Below are 16,713 nucleotides of genomic sequence, written 5' to 3'. Positions count from 1 at the left end.
AAACACAGTACACCAACGACGAAAGAATCCAAAAAGGAATTAGTTTCAATTGAAAAAACCTCGACCAGCAACATCACTAGTAACCTGATAACATCCAACCGCAGATCACGATCCCGATCTTGGCAAGGAAGGCAAGGAAGGACGTCGGACCGACGAAAATTCCAATGCGGAAAGACCTCCAGAGCTCGCTTCTTGCAATAATGGTACCACACAAAACAATTCATCGTTCAACAAACCCGCCCCCAAAAAGCACAAGAAATGCACATCTCCTACAGCCGACCAGGCCATACAAATCTCTGACGAAGAGACAGAAAACTCTCAATCAGTCAGAGATTTCAGCATGGACTTCAACGTCTCTTCTGATGATCCAGAAGACGATGAAATACGGGAACATATGGAGATTTTGCCGTAGCTTGCAGTAGGAATGTCCTCTCCAGTCAATAGAAAGACAATAGACCACAATTGAGCAATCATCAATGGTCCTCACACGTAACAAAGTGAAAAGCCACACTAGAGAGCACAGAGAGGACAATGCACACACCCAAACCGACGAAACGAACTCCCATTTCACCACTGACAACACAACCTTGGGTAGCCGAGGCCCTGCCAGTGCGGAAGTCTTTGGAGGACCGGAACTGACAGACAATCCTCGACACCCAACGGAAACAAGCGAGACGGACAAGCGGGTTTTACTCCCGTATTCCTCGCAGGACAGCGAGGGAAACATGAATATACAAATCGAAAGCGAGACGGACAAGCGGGTCTCAATCCCGTATTCTTCGCAGGACAACGAGGGAAGCTTCAGTAAACAGATCGGAAGCGAGACGGACAAGCGGGTCCCACTCCCGTATTCCTCGCAGGACAACGTGGGACAAAATAAGAGATACGTAGTCCCGGTCAGCCGGAGCGCTCCTAGCGCAGAAGTCACAGAAACCAAACCACCCCTCCGACGATCTGTGAGAATTACAGGGTGGAATACCATGCCACCAGACGCAACAGTTGATGCCAAAAAGTACGACCAATGGAGGGCAACTATCGGAAACTACACAACACCAGTTCCTGGACCTTCACGAGTACTTTCAACTTTCTCCGCGGATCCCTCACCTCTGCCGGTAGCGGGGTCTCCCTGGACTGCTTCCATCGGTGGAGCTCTGTCGGGGTCCGCAACCCGTTAGACAAGCCACAATATATGGCGAGCCATAGAAAGCGAGACGGACAAGCGGGTGTCACACCCGTATTCCTCGGAGGACAGCGAGGGAAGCTCCTATGAAAGCGAGACGGACAAGCGGGTCACACCCCCGTATCCCTCGCAGGACAACGGGAAACACATCAGGAAGAACACAGTCCTGGGTAGCCGAGGCCCCCCTAGTGCGGAAGTTATAAACAAACCGGAACTAGGGACCACCCCCCGGCGCCCGGTGGACTTTCTCGAATCATCGAAAGCAGAGTCTAAAAAACCCCTTCGACGCTCAGCAAGAATTGCGGAGCGAATGACCGCTACAGTAGATAAACGGAAACACAACTCGCGACAGGCAAAGACCGGCAATTCCACAACACCTTCAAAACCATCAACACTTCTTTCTGCGGCTCCCTCACCTCTGCCTACAGCGGGGTTCAATCAGACTGCTTCTGTCGGTGGAGCTCTGTCGGGGTCCGCAACTCGCCTAACAAGCTCGAACGTCCAATCGCCAAGCTCACTGTTGTCATCTGACCCAGTACCACAGCGGAACCTCAGAAACAGCCACCTTACAGGCTCAACGCTAGCCATCCAATAGAACATGAACGGCTACTTCAACAACTACTGCGATATTGAACTTCTGGTTCAGAAGTACTGCCCAATTGTGTTAGCCATCCAGGAAGTCCAGAAAGCCGATACCATCAAACTTAACAGAACCCTAGGTAGCCGATACAGATGGGTCCTAGGGGTGCACCCAAATTTTTATCATTCCGTCGCAATAGGAATTCGTCAACCGTTTCAGTTCACCGAAGTGAGTCTATACTCAGAGCTTCCAGCGGTTGCAGTGAAAGTTCACCAACCATTTCCGGTGACTATCGTTTCACTATATTTACCAAATCCGAGAATCCTCAACCTACGAAATGAGCTCATTAACACACTGCGCAATATTACCGGTTCAACCCTCGTCCTAGGAGACTTTAACGGACACCACGAGACGTGGGGAAGTCCCAACCACAACCAGCGTGGAGTTACCATCACAGAAGCCATGGAGGAGGTGGAACTCGTAGTGTTAAATGACGGGTCTCCTACCTTCGTACACGGTCGTATCGAAACAGCCATAGACCTAAGCTTTTCTAGCCGAAATCTTCTTCCCCGCCTATTGTGGCGAACACACTCTGACCCGATGGGGAGTGATCACTACCCGATTATCATTCGGACTGATGACAAACCCTCAGTGCTCACCAGGCGGCCACGGTGGCAGTATGACCAAGCGGATTGGACAGCCTATCAAACCAACGTCGAAAGTTTCCTGGATCAACTCAACCGGGAGCCCGGCCCAACAACCATGAATCAACTCTCGAAAGGTCTGTTTAACGCAGCTCTCACATCCATACCGAGAAGCAGCTCAGTCCCTGGCAGGAGGACAACCCGATGGTGGTCCCCCGATGTAAAAGCAGCAGTTAAATCAAGGAGGAAGGCTCTACGGGCGGCAAAACGAATACCCGTTGGGCACCCCGACAAAATGAAGGCGGTAGAACTCTATCGGACAGCTCGGAACGAATGCAGGAAAACGATACGCAACGCAAAAACAAATAGCTGGCGAGAGTTCATCGACGGTGTGTCTAGTGAAAGCACATCGGCTGAGCTATGGCGACGAGTTAACGCCCTCTCAGGGAAAAGGAAATGCAAAGGCATCACCCTGTCCGTGATGAACGAGACTACCACTGATCCACTCGTAGTCGCAAACGCGCTGGGAAACCACTTCCATACTATATCAGCGTTGGATGGCTACTCTGAAGACTTCAAAAGAAAAAACGATGTCAAGACAGACTCAATACGGAGATACAAAATACCAGACATAGACCCAAACCCGAATCTCAACCAACCATTCCACATCCGCGAACTTAACCTGGCGCTGGCCGTCGGAAAGGGCAAATCAGCGGGACCGGACGATGTTGGTTACTAACTCCTTGAGAAACTCACCGCAACAGGCAAGTCGAAATTGCTGGAGGTTTTTAACCGGATCTGGACTGAGCGCGATTTCCCTCGAGAATGGTCCAGCAGCTTGGTTGTCCCGATTAAAAAACCAAACAAAACCGGACACTCGCCAGAGGACTATCGTCCCATATCACTGACATGCTGCGCCTCCAAGGTCATGGAGAGAATGGTGAACCGACGACTGACTCAACACCTATCCGAAAACCATCTGCTAGACTTCCGACAACACGCGTTCCGATCTGGCTGCGGGACCAACACATATCTGGCCACCCTGAGCCATGCTCTAAACGAAGCAAGGACGGAAAACCTGCACACTGAACTAGCGGCACTGGACATTGCCAAAGCATATAACCGAGCTTGGACCCCGGCAGTTCTGCAGCAGCTGTACAGATGGGGCATCGCAGGCCACATGCTTCACTTCGTGAAGGGTTTCCTGAGCCATCGTTCTTTCCGAGTAATAGTTGGAAATCAAAAATCGAGAGAATTCGCCGAAGAAACCGGAGTTCCCCAAGGGTCCGTGTTAGCCGTGACACTTTTCCTGGTAAAAATGAACAGCATTTTCGAGAACCTACCAAGGGGCATCCGTGTTTTCGTATACGTGGACGACGTGATGCTAATGGTAATGGGCGCCTCCATCAAGCTTGTTAGACGGAAGCTCGCCCAAGCCATTTCATGGGTGGCGAAGTGGGCCTCCTCAGTGGGCTTCCAACTATCTCCATCTAAGAGCGAGTTTACCCACATATGTAATACAAATCACAGAATTAGTAACACCCCGATCCGGATCCAAGGAACAATCATCCCAAGACGAAAAACAATCCGGATTCTCGGAGTCACCGTAGACCGTAAATTGTCTTTCAGCCAGCACTGCGATAGAGTCAAAAATGATTGCCAAAGTCGTATCAACTTACTTAGATGCCTTGCCGGTCGACACACGAACTCTAATCGGACAACGAGGATGAACGTCTGTAATGCTATAGTAAACTCCCGCCTATCCTATGGATTGGAACTCACGGTATTGGGTATCCAGACCCTACTGGACAAAATCGATCCCACATACAATCGCGCCATCCGCACTACCTCCGGTCTTCTCCCGTCTACCCCCGCAGACGCAGCTTGCGCTGAGAGTGGCATACTCCCGTTCCGGTTCTATATAAGGAAAACATTATGTCACCGTGCGATCGGATTTTTAAATAAGACAGAAGGATCGAACGGGGAAGGTTTTCTCCTTGTTGAGGCTAACCGCCTCCTCCAGGAAACAACCGGTCAGAAACTTCCGCCGATATTCGGAATCCAATGGAATGGATCGAGAAGCTGGAATATGAAACGATTAAAAATGGATACAACGATAAAGGACCACTACAAGGCCGGTTCTAACCCCATAGCCGTTCGGAAACATATTGCGGAACTTTTAAATACCCGGTACGCGGAACACACTGTTCGCTACTCGGATGGCTCCAAAGCCTCAAAAAGAGTCGGGATAGGAGTGACAGGTCCAGACATATCTACCTGTCATCGCCTTCCAGACGCTTGCAACGTCTTTTCAGCAGAGGCGATCGCAGCGTACATTGCTGCAACCCATCCATCGGACAGTCCCGTCCTGGTGCTGTCCGACTCGGCCAGTGTGATATCAGCGATTGACTCGGAAAGACCGACACACCCGTGGATTCAACAAATCCTCATGGACACACCTCCAGATACCACATTCATGTGGATACCGGGCCACTCTGGAATACCCGGGAACGAAGAAGCGGATCGTCTTGCAGCATCGGGTCGACGAAGGGCACACTTCACAAGTCTAGTTCCGGCAGATGACGTGAAAACATGGGTGTCCAAACAAATTGAGCAGAGATGGGCTCAAGAATGGTACGACGCTGGTCGACGTGGAACTCGGGAATCCTTTCTACGCAAGATTAAAGCGACAATCTCTAAATGGGAGGATCCCCGGGGACACCGCGATCAGCAGATTATTTCCAGACTCAGAACCGGGCATGCCGCTTTTGCCTACAACATGGGCGGAAACAGAGACAGCTTCCGAATTCAATGCGGTTTGTGCCGCAGTCACCAGTCAGTAGAACATGTTTTATGTCACTTTCCACAATACGATGGGTCAAGAACACTACACGGGGTCCCTGGAAATATCAGAGACGTTTTAGGCAATGACACATCCACAATTGCTGCAGTGATTGCATACTTAAAAGATAACAACATGTACAACCGGACGTAAATCACACCACCAAACACACACCACGCGAATGGAGGAGGGTGATGGCCCGACCGGCAGTAGACTCCTCTGTGATGCCACTTGTAGACACGATAAACGGAAAGGCAACGACGGGTCAATAAAATGAAGACGAGACATGAACTAGAACAACGAGAACGGAAACAAGTTTCAATGGATAAGCACGACGACGCGAACAATAGAAAGGACACGCAAAGGAAACAGCAACAACGGATCTACAAGGCAAAGACCAGGCATGGACTAGGACAACGAGAACGGAAACCAATATAAAAATAGAAAATATAGAAAATTTGATGTCCCCAATTCATAGGTCTAGCCCACTCATGGCTCCATGTTTAGGGTGTAACATAATAAGGGGTACAATGACCCACTATTTGGGAGAGTCCCCTCAGGCCTCTCCACTCTCTCGTTTAGAGATGAACCAGCCTTTGGCTGAAAATCTCTTTAATAAAGAAAGAAAAAAAAAACCTTGCAAACTTGAACAATTTAAATTCTTGTCACTATTATGAGCATTCTATACTCCGTTCTCTTCCTCGACGAATTTCTCCGTTTCGTCAATTTCCGAGAACGATGCTGATAGTGAATGAACTGGTATATTAATATCAATGAATGACAAAACCAGGGATATTTTCTTTTGCTCACATTCCGTGAACGCAGAACAGAGCGAAAAAGAGAATGAACAAAACTGGATGAATCAACTGTGAGAGGCTTGCTGTGATTGTGAAGTTCGGTGTTGATTCATTTTCGGTATCCCGAATGCAATGGTATAATGATCGAATGTGGTCGGAAATTCAGCTGAAAAGATTGATGTGATACAGATATTTCCAAGCACTGGTCCTAGGTGACTACCCTGAGGCACGCCAGAAGATACTGGAAACGATTCGGAAATAGGATCTCCTATTTTTACTGCCATATGTCGACCGTTAAGGTTTAAGCGAAGACAATTAACAAGAGAACCGTGGAAGCCAAGTAACTCTAATTTGGCAATTGCAATGTCATGATTAATTTTATCAAATACAGCCGAGAGATCGGTGTAAATAGTGTCGACTTGATGTCCCTTTACCATCTCGCGTATGATTGAAGAGGTGTATTCTATGAGATTTGTAGCAGTAGATCTCTTCGGCATACACCCGTGTTGCTTGGAAGCAATGTAGCTGGAACAATTGTACTTCAAATAATCCAGCACCAACAGTTCAAATAGTTTAGAGACTGTACATAAAGCAGCGATACCGCGATAGTTCGTAACCGATTGCTTATCACCCTTTTGAACATAGAAAAAACGAACGAGAACTTCTAGATCTCGGGGAAAATTCCAGAATTCAACGAGAGGTTGAAGACCGATGCTAATGGTGAGAACAAAACTTCAATGCAGTTCTTAATGACGAGCGAAGGTATTCCGTCTGGACCAACGGAGATAGAATTCTTGAGACGGAGGCTAGCATTCCGTACGTCATCACCCGAAATTGGCGGATGTGACCTAATGGCACGATGTATAGGAACCTCACTAGCGGCAGCTGATATATGTTCTCTAGACAAATGTTCCTTGACGAAAACACTGCTTAACTTTTAATAACTGAAAAACTTTATCTTTTTTTTTCAGCGAACATGGTGGTTTGTGTATCTTTATAGTGCTGAATTTAAGGTGTTTTTTGTGGGAAATAGACGGCTGGAATTAGAACAAATTTGTTCCACCGACGGCGAATTTTAAATATTATCAGGATAAGTACCTATTGAGTGCATGCTGATAATTGTTGTGCGTTTTGACGTGGGACTACGTCTAACCGGAGTATATGGGGGTGAAATGAAAACCTAAGCACAAAACATGCAGGAAAAAAATGAAAGATTCCGAATGCTTATAACTCGGACATTTCTTGACAGATCGGAAAGATGTTTGCATCAATTGATAGGAAATATTTCTACGCGTCTATCACAATTAATAAAATGTTATTTTTCATGAGATAAACAATTGAATAACTGTAAAATGTCAAGCGTTATCTAAACGCCCTAACTGCCAAGTCTTGATTGGTCCGATTTACGATTTCCCTAACACAGACTTCAAAATCAATGTACCTGTGGGAATCCTTTTTACAAATATCCATGCAAGTAGGGGGTATTTTTGTTCTCACCGAGCTGTGTTTCCCTGACTGTTGTGTATCGTTGTATTGTTTTTTTGTTGTCTCTGCTTTTGCCATTGCTGCCGCGCAGGGCACTCTCGAGATGAGCGAGTGCAAGGCGTGCGACGGCAAAGTAATGATCAGTGATGATCCTGTTGTTTGTGTAGGTGAATGCGGTGTTCGATTTCATCGGCGCTGTACTTCGCTTACAAAAGCAACAGCGAAACTGATAACAGAGAATCCGAACATTCAGTTTATTTGTGATGAATGTTTGTCGGACCAGAAATGTGGCGTGCGAGGTGATGCTTTAGACGTTGGTGGATTGCAAAGGGAGATGGAAAAGATCTCACTTTCGCTCTTTGATGTCCGAGAAAGCTTCACCCAGCAAATAAACATCGCGTTTGAGAATGAGCGAGATAAGCTTATCAGATCTTTCGACGAGCTTTTCAAAGAGAAGTTGGCATGCTTCGAGAGCAGTGTTGCCAAAAAGTTGGAAAATATGAAAAGCTTATTCTCTGAAAAAATAAATGTTGACAGAAATTTAGCTGTGATGAACAGGAAGCGACAGGTTAGTCCGAGCTCAATTAGTGCTAATTTGGACACTCCGAGCAAGAAAATTATGTTAACGAATAAAAATAATGATTTGAAAGAAAAAATGTTTAGAAATAATAATTATAATATTGAAAGTTTCGCTAATGTCGTGGCTCGTAAGGCTCGTCCAGTCATTGAGGTAAAGCCAATAGAGTCTGACAAGAAAAATGATGATACAAGAAAAATGTTGAAGACTAAATTAGATCCTAAAATACACAAAATAGAGAATTTCAGGAACGGTAAAGATGGCTCGATTATTGTTGAGTGTGCAGCAGGGGATAATATTGAGCAAGTGAAAAGTGTAATTGAAAGCAATCTTGGAAAAGGGTTTAGTACTTTTATTCCAAAAATTAAAAATTATTGGGATGAGTGATCGATATTCCTCTGATGTTTTCATTGACTACTTAAAGAGTCAAAATGAAAACATTTCGATCAAGGATGTCAAGGTCGTTGTTGAATATGAAAATCCACGCTTGAAGTATAATAAATACAACACGATAATTGAAGTTGACTATGATACTTACAGAAACCTGATGACTGCTAGTAAAGTAAGTGTCGGGTGGGATAAATGTAGCGTGGTTGAGGCCTTTAGTGTTTTGCGCTGTTTTAAATGTGGAGAATTTGGGCATAAGAGCACAGATTGCAAGAAAGAACAAACATGTTCAAGGTGTAATGAGAAACATAAAACATCTGAGTGCTCATCAACTAAATTGAAATGCATAAATTGTATCAAAGTTAATAATGAACAGAAGTTGAATTTGGATGAAAATCATCCAACTTATAGCACCCAGTGTCCTGTCTATCGGAGACTGCTGGAGAAGAAAAAAAGCGTCATTTTTCAAACCAAATAGCAATTCAAAAAAATATATATGTGTGAATAAGTTAGCAATAATTTATCTGAATATAGCTGGGCTTTCTACAAATTACGCAGAAATGCGATATCTTGTAGAGAGCATGCGTCCTCAGATGGTTTTTCTTTCTGAAACTCACATAATCGATGGAGAATCATATGATCAGTACAAAATTCCGGGCTATAAAGTTGCTTTTTGCTTGTCGCACTCCAAACACACTGGAGGTGTTGCAATTTATGCAATAGAATCAGTCAAATTCAACATTGTTTTAAACGAAGCTGTTGAAAATAACTGGTTCTTGGCTATTTCAGTTGAAAGAGGCATGCAGATGGGAAATTATGGAATTATATATCATTCCCCCAGTTCTAGTGACCAGCGTTTTCTAGATATTTTGGAAAACTGGTGGGAAAGCATTGTGGATTACAGTAAGTTAAATATAATTGCTGGTGATTTTAACATTGACTGGCTTAATGCCCGAAGTTCGAATCAATTGAAACAATTATCACATTACTTTACCTTAAAACAATATGTTAACGAAGCCACTAGAATATCTAAATATAGTAGAACTCTAATAGATCACGTGTATTCAAATTTTGCTACTGTCCATTCTTCTACACAGGCCAAATTCAAAATAACTGATCATGAGACAATTTTTGTTTACATTGAGAATGGACAGGATGACCGTGATGGAAATAGAATAAAAATTAAAAACTGGAATAGATATTCCAAAGCAGCCATGTCTCAGCTTGTTTCGACAAGCCTGGATTTTGAAGCAATGACGGGACATCTGAATGATAAAGCAGCTATTCTGACCGATATTCTGAGAGAGTGTACCAATAAATTAGTGGTTGAAAAATATATTGAATTAAACAATTCGAACAGCTGGTACTCTTTTGATCTGCTGCGTCTCAAACGCAAAATAGATAAAAAGTACAAAAAGTTTATAAAGACTAATTTAGAAAATGATTGGAATAGGTACACCTTCGGGCGGAATATATATTCACAGGTCTTGAAAAGGACTAGAAGTGAATATATACAGAGGAAAATCGATAAACATCAAAATAATAGCAAAGAACTATGGAAATTATTGAAAAAGTTATTAAATTCTAAAAATAGTACACCGCGATCCATAGTTTTCGAAGGGTCAGAAGAACAGTCAGACCAAACTATTGCCGATAAATTCAACAGTTATTTCGTCAATAGTGTTCTGCTGATCACCCAAAGTATTGACTTGGTCAGCGAACCTGACGAAATAATACAGCCGATTAATATCAATTGTAGACTAGATTGTTCTTCACCCATCACTTTTGCTGAGTTAAGAGATATTTGTTTTTCATTGCAAAAATCGGCTGATATCGATAATGTCAACGCAAAAGTGATACAAGATTGCTTTCATGTCATTGGACACGATCTACTGGACCTAATTAATTAATCTTTACGAACTGGGCACGTGCCAACGGTTTGGAAGGTATCCCTTGTGATTCTGATCCCCAAAGTTAATGGGACGGATAAAGCCGAAGAGTACCACCCTATTAACATGTTGCACACATTAGAAAAAATACTAGAACTTGTTGTGAAAGTCCAGCTGATGCATTTTGTAGATAACAACAAATTGCTAATACCGGAACAGTCGGGATATCGAGAGGGACACTCTTGTGAAACCGCTCTGAATCTGGTGTTAGCAAAATGGAAAGAGAATATCGAAGCGAAAGAGACTATATTTGCGGTATTTCTGGATCTTAAACGCGCTTTTGAAACAATTTCTAGGCCCTTATTGTTACAAACATTGGAGCGCAATGGAATTGTAGGAATGTCGTACAAATGGTTCGAAAGCTATTTGTGCGACAGAACTCAAAAGACTCGTTTTAATGATTCTATTTCCGATCCCATCGGCAACTCACTCGGGGTGCCGCAGGGAAGTGTCTTAGGGCCCATTTTGTTTATTTTATATATAAATGATCTGCGACGGGTTTTACGATATTGTGATATTAATTTGTTCGCGGATGATACTGTCCTCTTCATCGCAGCTAAGGATATAAAAGAAACCGAGGATCACATAAACGAAGACTTGCATTCTCTGGCTCAGTGGCTTAAATTTAAACAATTGAAATTAAATGTTGGCAAAACAAAATACATGCTGATTTCTTCAGCAAACTCCAGTATTGACGTAAATTTTGAAATAAATAGATGGTGAGACATTAGAACGCGTGAATGAAATCAAATACCTAGGAGTTATCATTGATGACAATTTAACTTTCAAGTCTCACATTAATAATGTCATCAAGAAGATTGCCAAGAAATACGGCGTTTTGTGTCGTTTGAAAAAAGAACTGACGGTGAACAGTAAAATTAAATTGTATAAATCATTAATCTCACCGCACATAGACTTTTACTCGTCGATCCTATTCCTTGCAAACAATACACAATTAACGAGATTGCAGCGTTTACAAAATAAGATTATGCGTTTGATTTTAAGATGTAGTAGATACACTTCCTCTAATTTGATGTTGGACGCGCTACAGTGGCTATCTGTGAAGCAAAGAATTTATTACTTGACAATGGTGTTCGTCTTCAAAATTTTAAACGGTATGCTGCCTCGATACTTGTGTGATCGAATTGAAAGAGGAAGTGATGTTGATAGATACAATACTAGAAACGCGGATGATGCAAGAACACCTAACTTTATATTCAGTAGGTCGCAGAACTCGTTGTTATACAAAGGAATACATTTTTTCAATTCGATGCCCAGAGAAATAAAACGTGCGGCAACAATGGCAGAGTTTAAGAGAATGTGTATTTCCCACGTAAAATCTGTTTTGTAAACAGGTTTTCGTAATTTTTTTGTCAAATGATTTATTTATGTTTAATATCAATTGAAATTAGAAAAAATATTTACAGGTATCTCAAACTGCCATGTTCGTACTGATGATGATGATGTTTTTTTGTTGTTAAATTTGTTAAAATTGTAGATTATTATAAAAAAAAAATAGCGTTGTCTACGAAAGCTTGAGCCTCGCGCGCGTTTGGTGGGCCTGGACGAATGTTAATAATGAACACTGGCAGAAAACTGACACATAATGAAATTTTTATATAGGGTCTGGAGTGGAAACTGGAATTGGGATAGCTCATTCGGAATTGTCGTAAACTATCTTTCATCAGATGGTTATGTCGATTATTTCTGATTGTAGCAGATCTCTTTTATGTTCTAAGTAGAAACTTTTAGATATTGGGTTCAATTCCCAATCAGTCCCGGGTTGGAAATTTTCTTGACATGCCTTAGAAAAAACATTGGGCCTGAAGTTGAGACTATGACTATGTCAATGTCAATATGGATAGGAACATTGTTTGTTTTTTCGCAGTTTGTGCCTATTTTTACTGTTCTATTAATAGATATTTATGCCTGCAACAGATCCAGTTCGCTTGGTATTTTTATAATACTGGTCTCTTGATATTTTTAAACTTAATTATTATCTATAAGATAAATCGTCCTGCTCAAACCTTTGTAGGGGTATGAGGTGGGCCATCATCATCATAAAAAAAAATTAACTGCGACCGGAACACATCAGCAATTCCCACTGTATGCGTTGCCTCTTGATCTGCATTGAACATAGGAGAAGGTAACCCTGACTCCGTTGATCATTCACGTGTCTCCAGAAACTTTTCGAATTCACTTTAAGCTTGTTTTGTAGTTCACGTTGATGGGCTTGGTAAAGCCGATTGTTAAGTCGCTTATACTGTTTGTTGGCGTTGTTATAATTCCGTTTTGACACGACTGTACGCTGTTTGCAAAATTTCTTTAAAGCAGCAGGTTTATATGACTTTAGTCGCATCAGTCGAAGATTTGACCAAGGTGGGTCAGTAGGTGGGGACGGAATTTTCTTTGGTACGAACTGATCGATTGCATAAACAACAATAATCGAAAAAACGGATGAGGCTGTGTTCGCGTCACAATCCCGAAGTTCATCGTCCCAGATGATATGATCAAAAAAAGCGATCATTTCCTCGAAGTCAGCTTTACGATAATCGTAGGAAACTATTGTCTATTGTACTACGAAACGAATAAGCCTGACGGAAACGTAATGTTACTTGCAGCGGTAGATGATATCCGCATCGTTTGACTAGTGGTTCGAGTGCCTCAAGAACCGCGCAATCAGAGGCAAGTTCGCGGCTGACGAAACAAAGATCGAGTAATATGTTGTTGTCATTGGAGACCCCATTCAATTGCTGAAGATCAGCGGTATTATAGCAGTCCAGGAAAGATGTTACTAGAGATGTTGTACTAGAGCCATTGATGCGAAAGTGGTAGAATCCTGTATCATTCTTGGTCCAGTTGATTGAAGCCAGGTTGAAATCGCCGACAACAAATATTTCATCATTAATTATTATTCATCAATTAACTCAATTTTCGATAACAACCAAAAAATCGAATCGATGTGTTGATTTACCAACTCAAACTCGCGAAGTCGGTCCGGAGGAAGATATACCACACAAATAAACACTTTTTTTTTGTTGGTAGGGTCACAGCTACCCGCACTTGCTCGGCACCCGTAGAATTGGGAGGGTGGATTAAACGATAAGTAAATGTTGAACGAACTGCTAACAAAACTCCACCTACAGTAATTTTAGTACTAGTAACCCGAGAACGATCGGTTCGATAAATCATATAATCCGGACCGCAGATTTGCTTGGAAAGCCTTTCAGCCAGGTTTCAGTGAAGGCGTATATACTATTAAATTATATATTTGAGTTTTTATGTTTATGATGAAGGAAACCAGCTTTTCAACACCAGAAAACACCACTTCCTTATGTGATGACGTATATATGTAACTTGAAAGACTTTTCAGTATCTATGAAAATCAAGTTAAGCACTCGGTTTAGTTGAGAGCATCATTATACTCGTATCTTTATCGGATACACATTTTAAGAATAAATAAGTTATCAGATGCGCAAACGGAAACATGCAAATTATCAGTGGATGGTTGTAGTTCTTCCAAAGTGAAAATTTATTATCAAAGACAGTAAAAATCTGAGAAGAAAAATTTAGAAATTTAAACATGCAGAATTAAAGGGCACTTCATCATGAGGATTCCACTTAAACGCAATAGGAACTAGCATAATCATTAGGCAAACTATCAGTCTGCTGATGTCACCCTACACCACCAGTCTCATTCTTCACATACCACCTTGACTAAAAAGTACCCGGAATTTATTCAGGAAATGGAAAATACAAGATTATACATCAATATCGATATTGTCCCCTTTAAAGTACTCCCCATCGACTGCAACGCACTTATACCAGCCAATCCTCGAAACATTTATTATATTCGATTTGCGGTGTGGCCATCAGCCTCATCTTTGATTTTTCCATTAGCTCATCTCGGGTGGCGAAACGTGGTTTCTTGAGCCGTTCGAATAGGAAAAAGTAGCAGGGTGCCAAATCAGGTGAATTCGGTGGTTGCTGAATGTTATTCGTTTCGTTTTTAGACAAATGTTCGCGAATAACGATTGATTTTGCAAATTTGGCAAATTATACAAAATTGAGGCACGCACAATAGCAGATTTACTCTATACAGCGTAACTTTTAGAAATCTAAAACTATCACACTACAAATCCTATAGAATGTCAATGACAGATGTGCTAACCTACAAAACAAAAGTCACAGGAGGGTTGTGTCCAGGACACAACCGCATAGTTGACGTAGGATTCCGTTAGGCTATCTGTTGATTTTGGATATGTTTGAAGAATCACATCGTTAAACTCTTTGATAATGATTTGGTGACTCTGAAAAGGGCTGTTTTGTTTGGTTGTTGGGTATTTTTTGTTCATTCCACCAGTGTTTACCGAGTTATGATGACAGAAGGATGGTAAACAGTCGTTGGATGGTGCGTATCAGATGAAAGATACCGAAGTGGAACGAGATATGATGACAACCGCCCTCTGTGAAAAACTCACCAATGTAATAAAGGGTGTGTCACATCAAATTGCATCATCAAATTTAATTTTTAGGAATTATATCTTCAGCTTTCGCTTATAATCAGATAAGAGTGTATAGATCACGTTTGCCATGCTTCACTGTCAATTTTTCGTAAATTTTGAGAAATGTCGTCGAACAAAAAAGAGCGTCGTGAATTAATCCTGCGCACTCATTTCGAGAATCCGGAGTTATCACATCGGGACATCGGTAAGATGCTGGGAATCATCCAATCCATGGTCAGCAGAGTACTAAAACGATACTTCGAGAACCTAACCATCGACCGGAAGGTGAAGAACGGCAAAAATGGATGCTCCGTCAGTGAAAAAGATCACAAGCGCGTAGTTAAGCAGTTTAGACGTGATCCGAGAAGTTCGGTCCGGGATGTCGCCAATAAGCTGAATTTGTCAAGTTCATTCGTCCAGCGGACCAAGCAGCGGGAGGGCCTGCGTACATACAAGGTTCAGAAGGCTCCTAACCGCGACGAAAGACAAAACATGGTGGGGAAGACGCGAGCCCGGAAGCTATACACCGAAATGCTGACAAACCGCATTGCCTGGTAATGGACGACGAAACCTACGTCAAAGCGGACTTTCGTCAGCTGCCGGGCCTGTTGTTCTTCTCCGCAGAGGACAAATTCAGCGTTCCGGAGGAGATTCGCAAGCAGAAACTATCCAAGTTTGCCAAAAAGTACATGATGTGGCAAGCGATCTGCTCTTGCGGAAAGCGGAGCGCCCCCTTCGTGATGACCGGCACGGTAAACGGGCAGTTTTACCTTAAGGAGTGCCTACAGAGTGCCTACCACTATTGAAGCAGCACGTGGGCCCGACCATCTTCTGGCCGGATCTCGCTTCGTGCCACTATTCAAAGGACGTGTTGGAGTGGTACGAAGCCAATGGGGTCACCTTCGCGCCAAAGGAAATGAACCCGCCCAACGCGCCGGAGCTTCGTCCAATAGAGAAATATTGGGCGATTATGAAGCAGGCCCTCCGGAAGAACCCAAAAGTTGTCAAATCGGAGGCGGACTTCAAGAGAAAATGGATTTCTGTTAAAAAAAAACTACAACCTGACGTTGTACAGAACCTTATGGACGGGGTAAAGAGGAAGGTGCGAGCATACGGGCTTGGGCTCGAAGTATGAATAAAAACAAAGTGCCAAAAGTTGTTTAATAGTTTTTATTTTACTGTCTAAAATTTTCAAAAGGATCGGTCTACTTTCTACAGCGTTTTTTCCGTGATGCAATTTGATGTGACATACCCTTTATTTTATGATATAGCAAGAAGGCACATTTTAATTTCGATCGAATGTAAACACCATAAACCGCCTTTATTTATTTATAGCCCTAGTCAATTTTGTTCTCAGTGGCTTGAGTTCTGTGGAATAAGAAGTTCAGAAAATATTGAGAATAATATAAGTAGGTATAAGTAATCAATCATTCCATACCAAACCGATATAGTGGTTCTCAGATTTTTGTCGTTACAGCAAAATATTAGACCCATATTTTTTAAATTTTTTTTATTAGGGTGCCCATATCTATTTTAGGGTGGTCTGAAAAATCTTTTTTTCCACTTTTTCCCAAAACGAGTTTTTTTACAAAAAAACTTTTGAACCACTGGAACCGATTTAGATAATCGACGCATCAAATTGGAGTGAGCTAGTCTTTTATTAAAAATATTGAACTTGCAAAAAGATGGATTTTATTTTCCTTATTTTTAACTGTAGTCGTTTTTTATAGTTTTCATGACTTTGACTAGAGGGCGCTATTTTTTCAA

The 16,713-nt window shown here is 42.4% G+C and overlaps 1 protein-coding gene across 1 annotated transcript; it reads left to right on the top strand.

The window, feature by feature from the left end:
• The first annotated feature begins 3,341 nt into the window (after nucleotides 1–3,341).
• Nucleotides 3,342–5,399, top strand: LOC129766106 (uncharacterized). Its single transcript, XM_055766562.1, has one exon. The coding sequence runs from the start codon at nucleotides 3,342–3,344 to the stop codon at nucleotides 5,397–5,399; it is 2,058 nt and encodes a 685-aa protein (XP_055622537.1).
• The last annotated feature ends 11,314 nt before the right edge of the window (nucleotides 5,400–16,713 follow it).

Source organism: Toxorhynchites rutilus, chromosome 2 (genome assembly GCF_029784135.1).
Source record: "Toxorhynchites rutilus septentrionalis strain SRP chromosome 2, ASM2978413v1, whole genome shotgun sequence".
NCBI classification, from domain to species: Eukaryota; Metazoa; Arthropoda; class Insecta; order Diptera; family Culicidae; genus Toxorhynchites; species Toxorhynchites rutilus.
This window is presented reverse-complemented; position numbering and strand designations above follow the sequence as displayed.

Coding starts and splice junctions, on each gene's coding strand:
- LOC129766106 (XM_055766562.1), top strand. CDS start 3,342: ATGGTGAACCGACGACTGACTCAACACCTATCCGAAAACCATCTGCTA.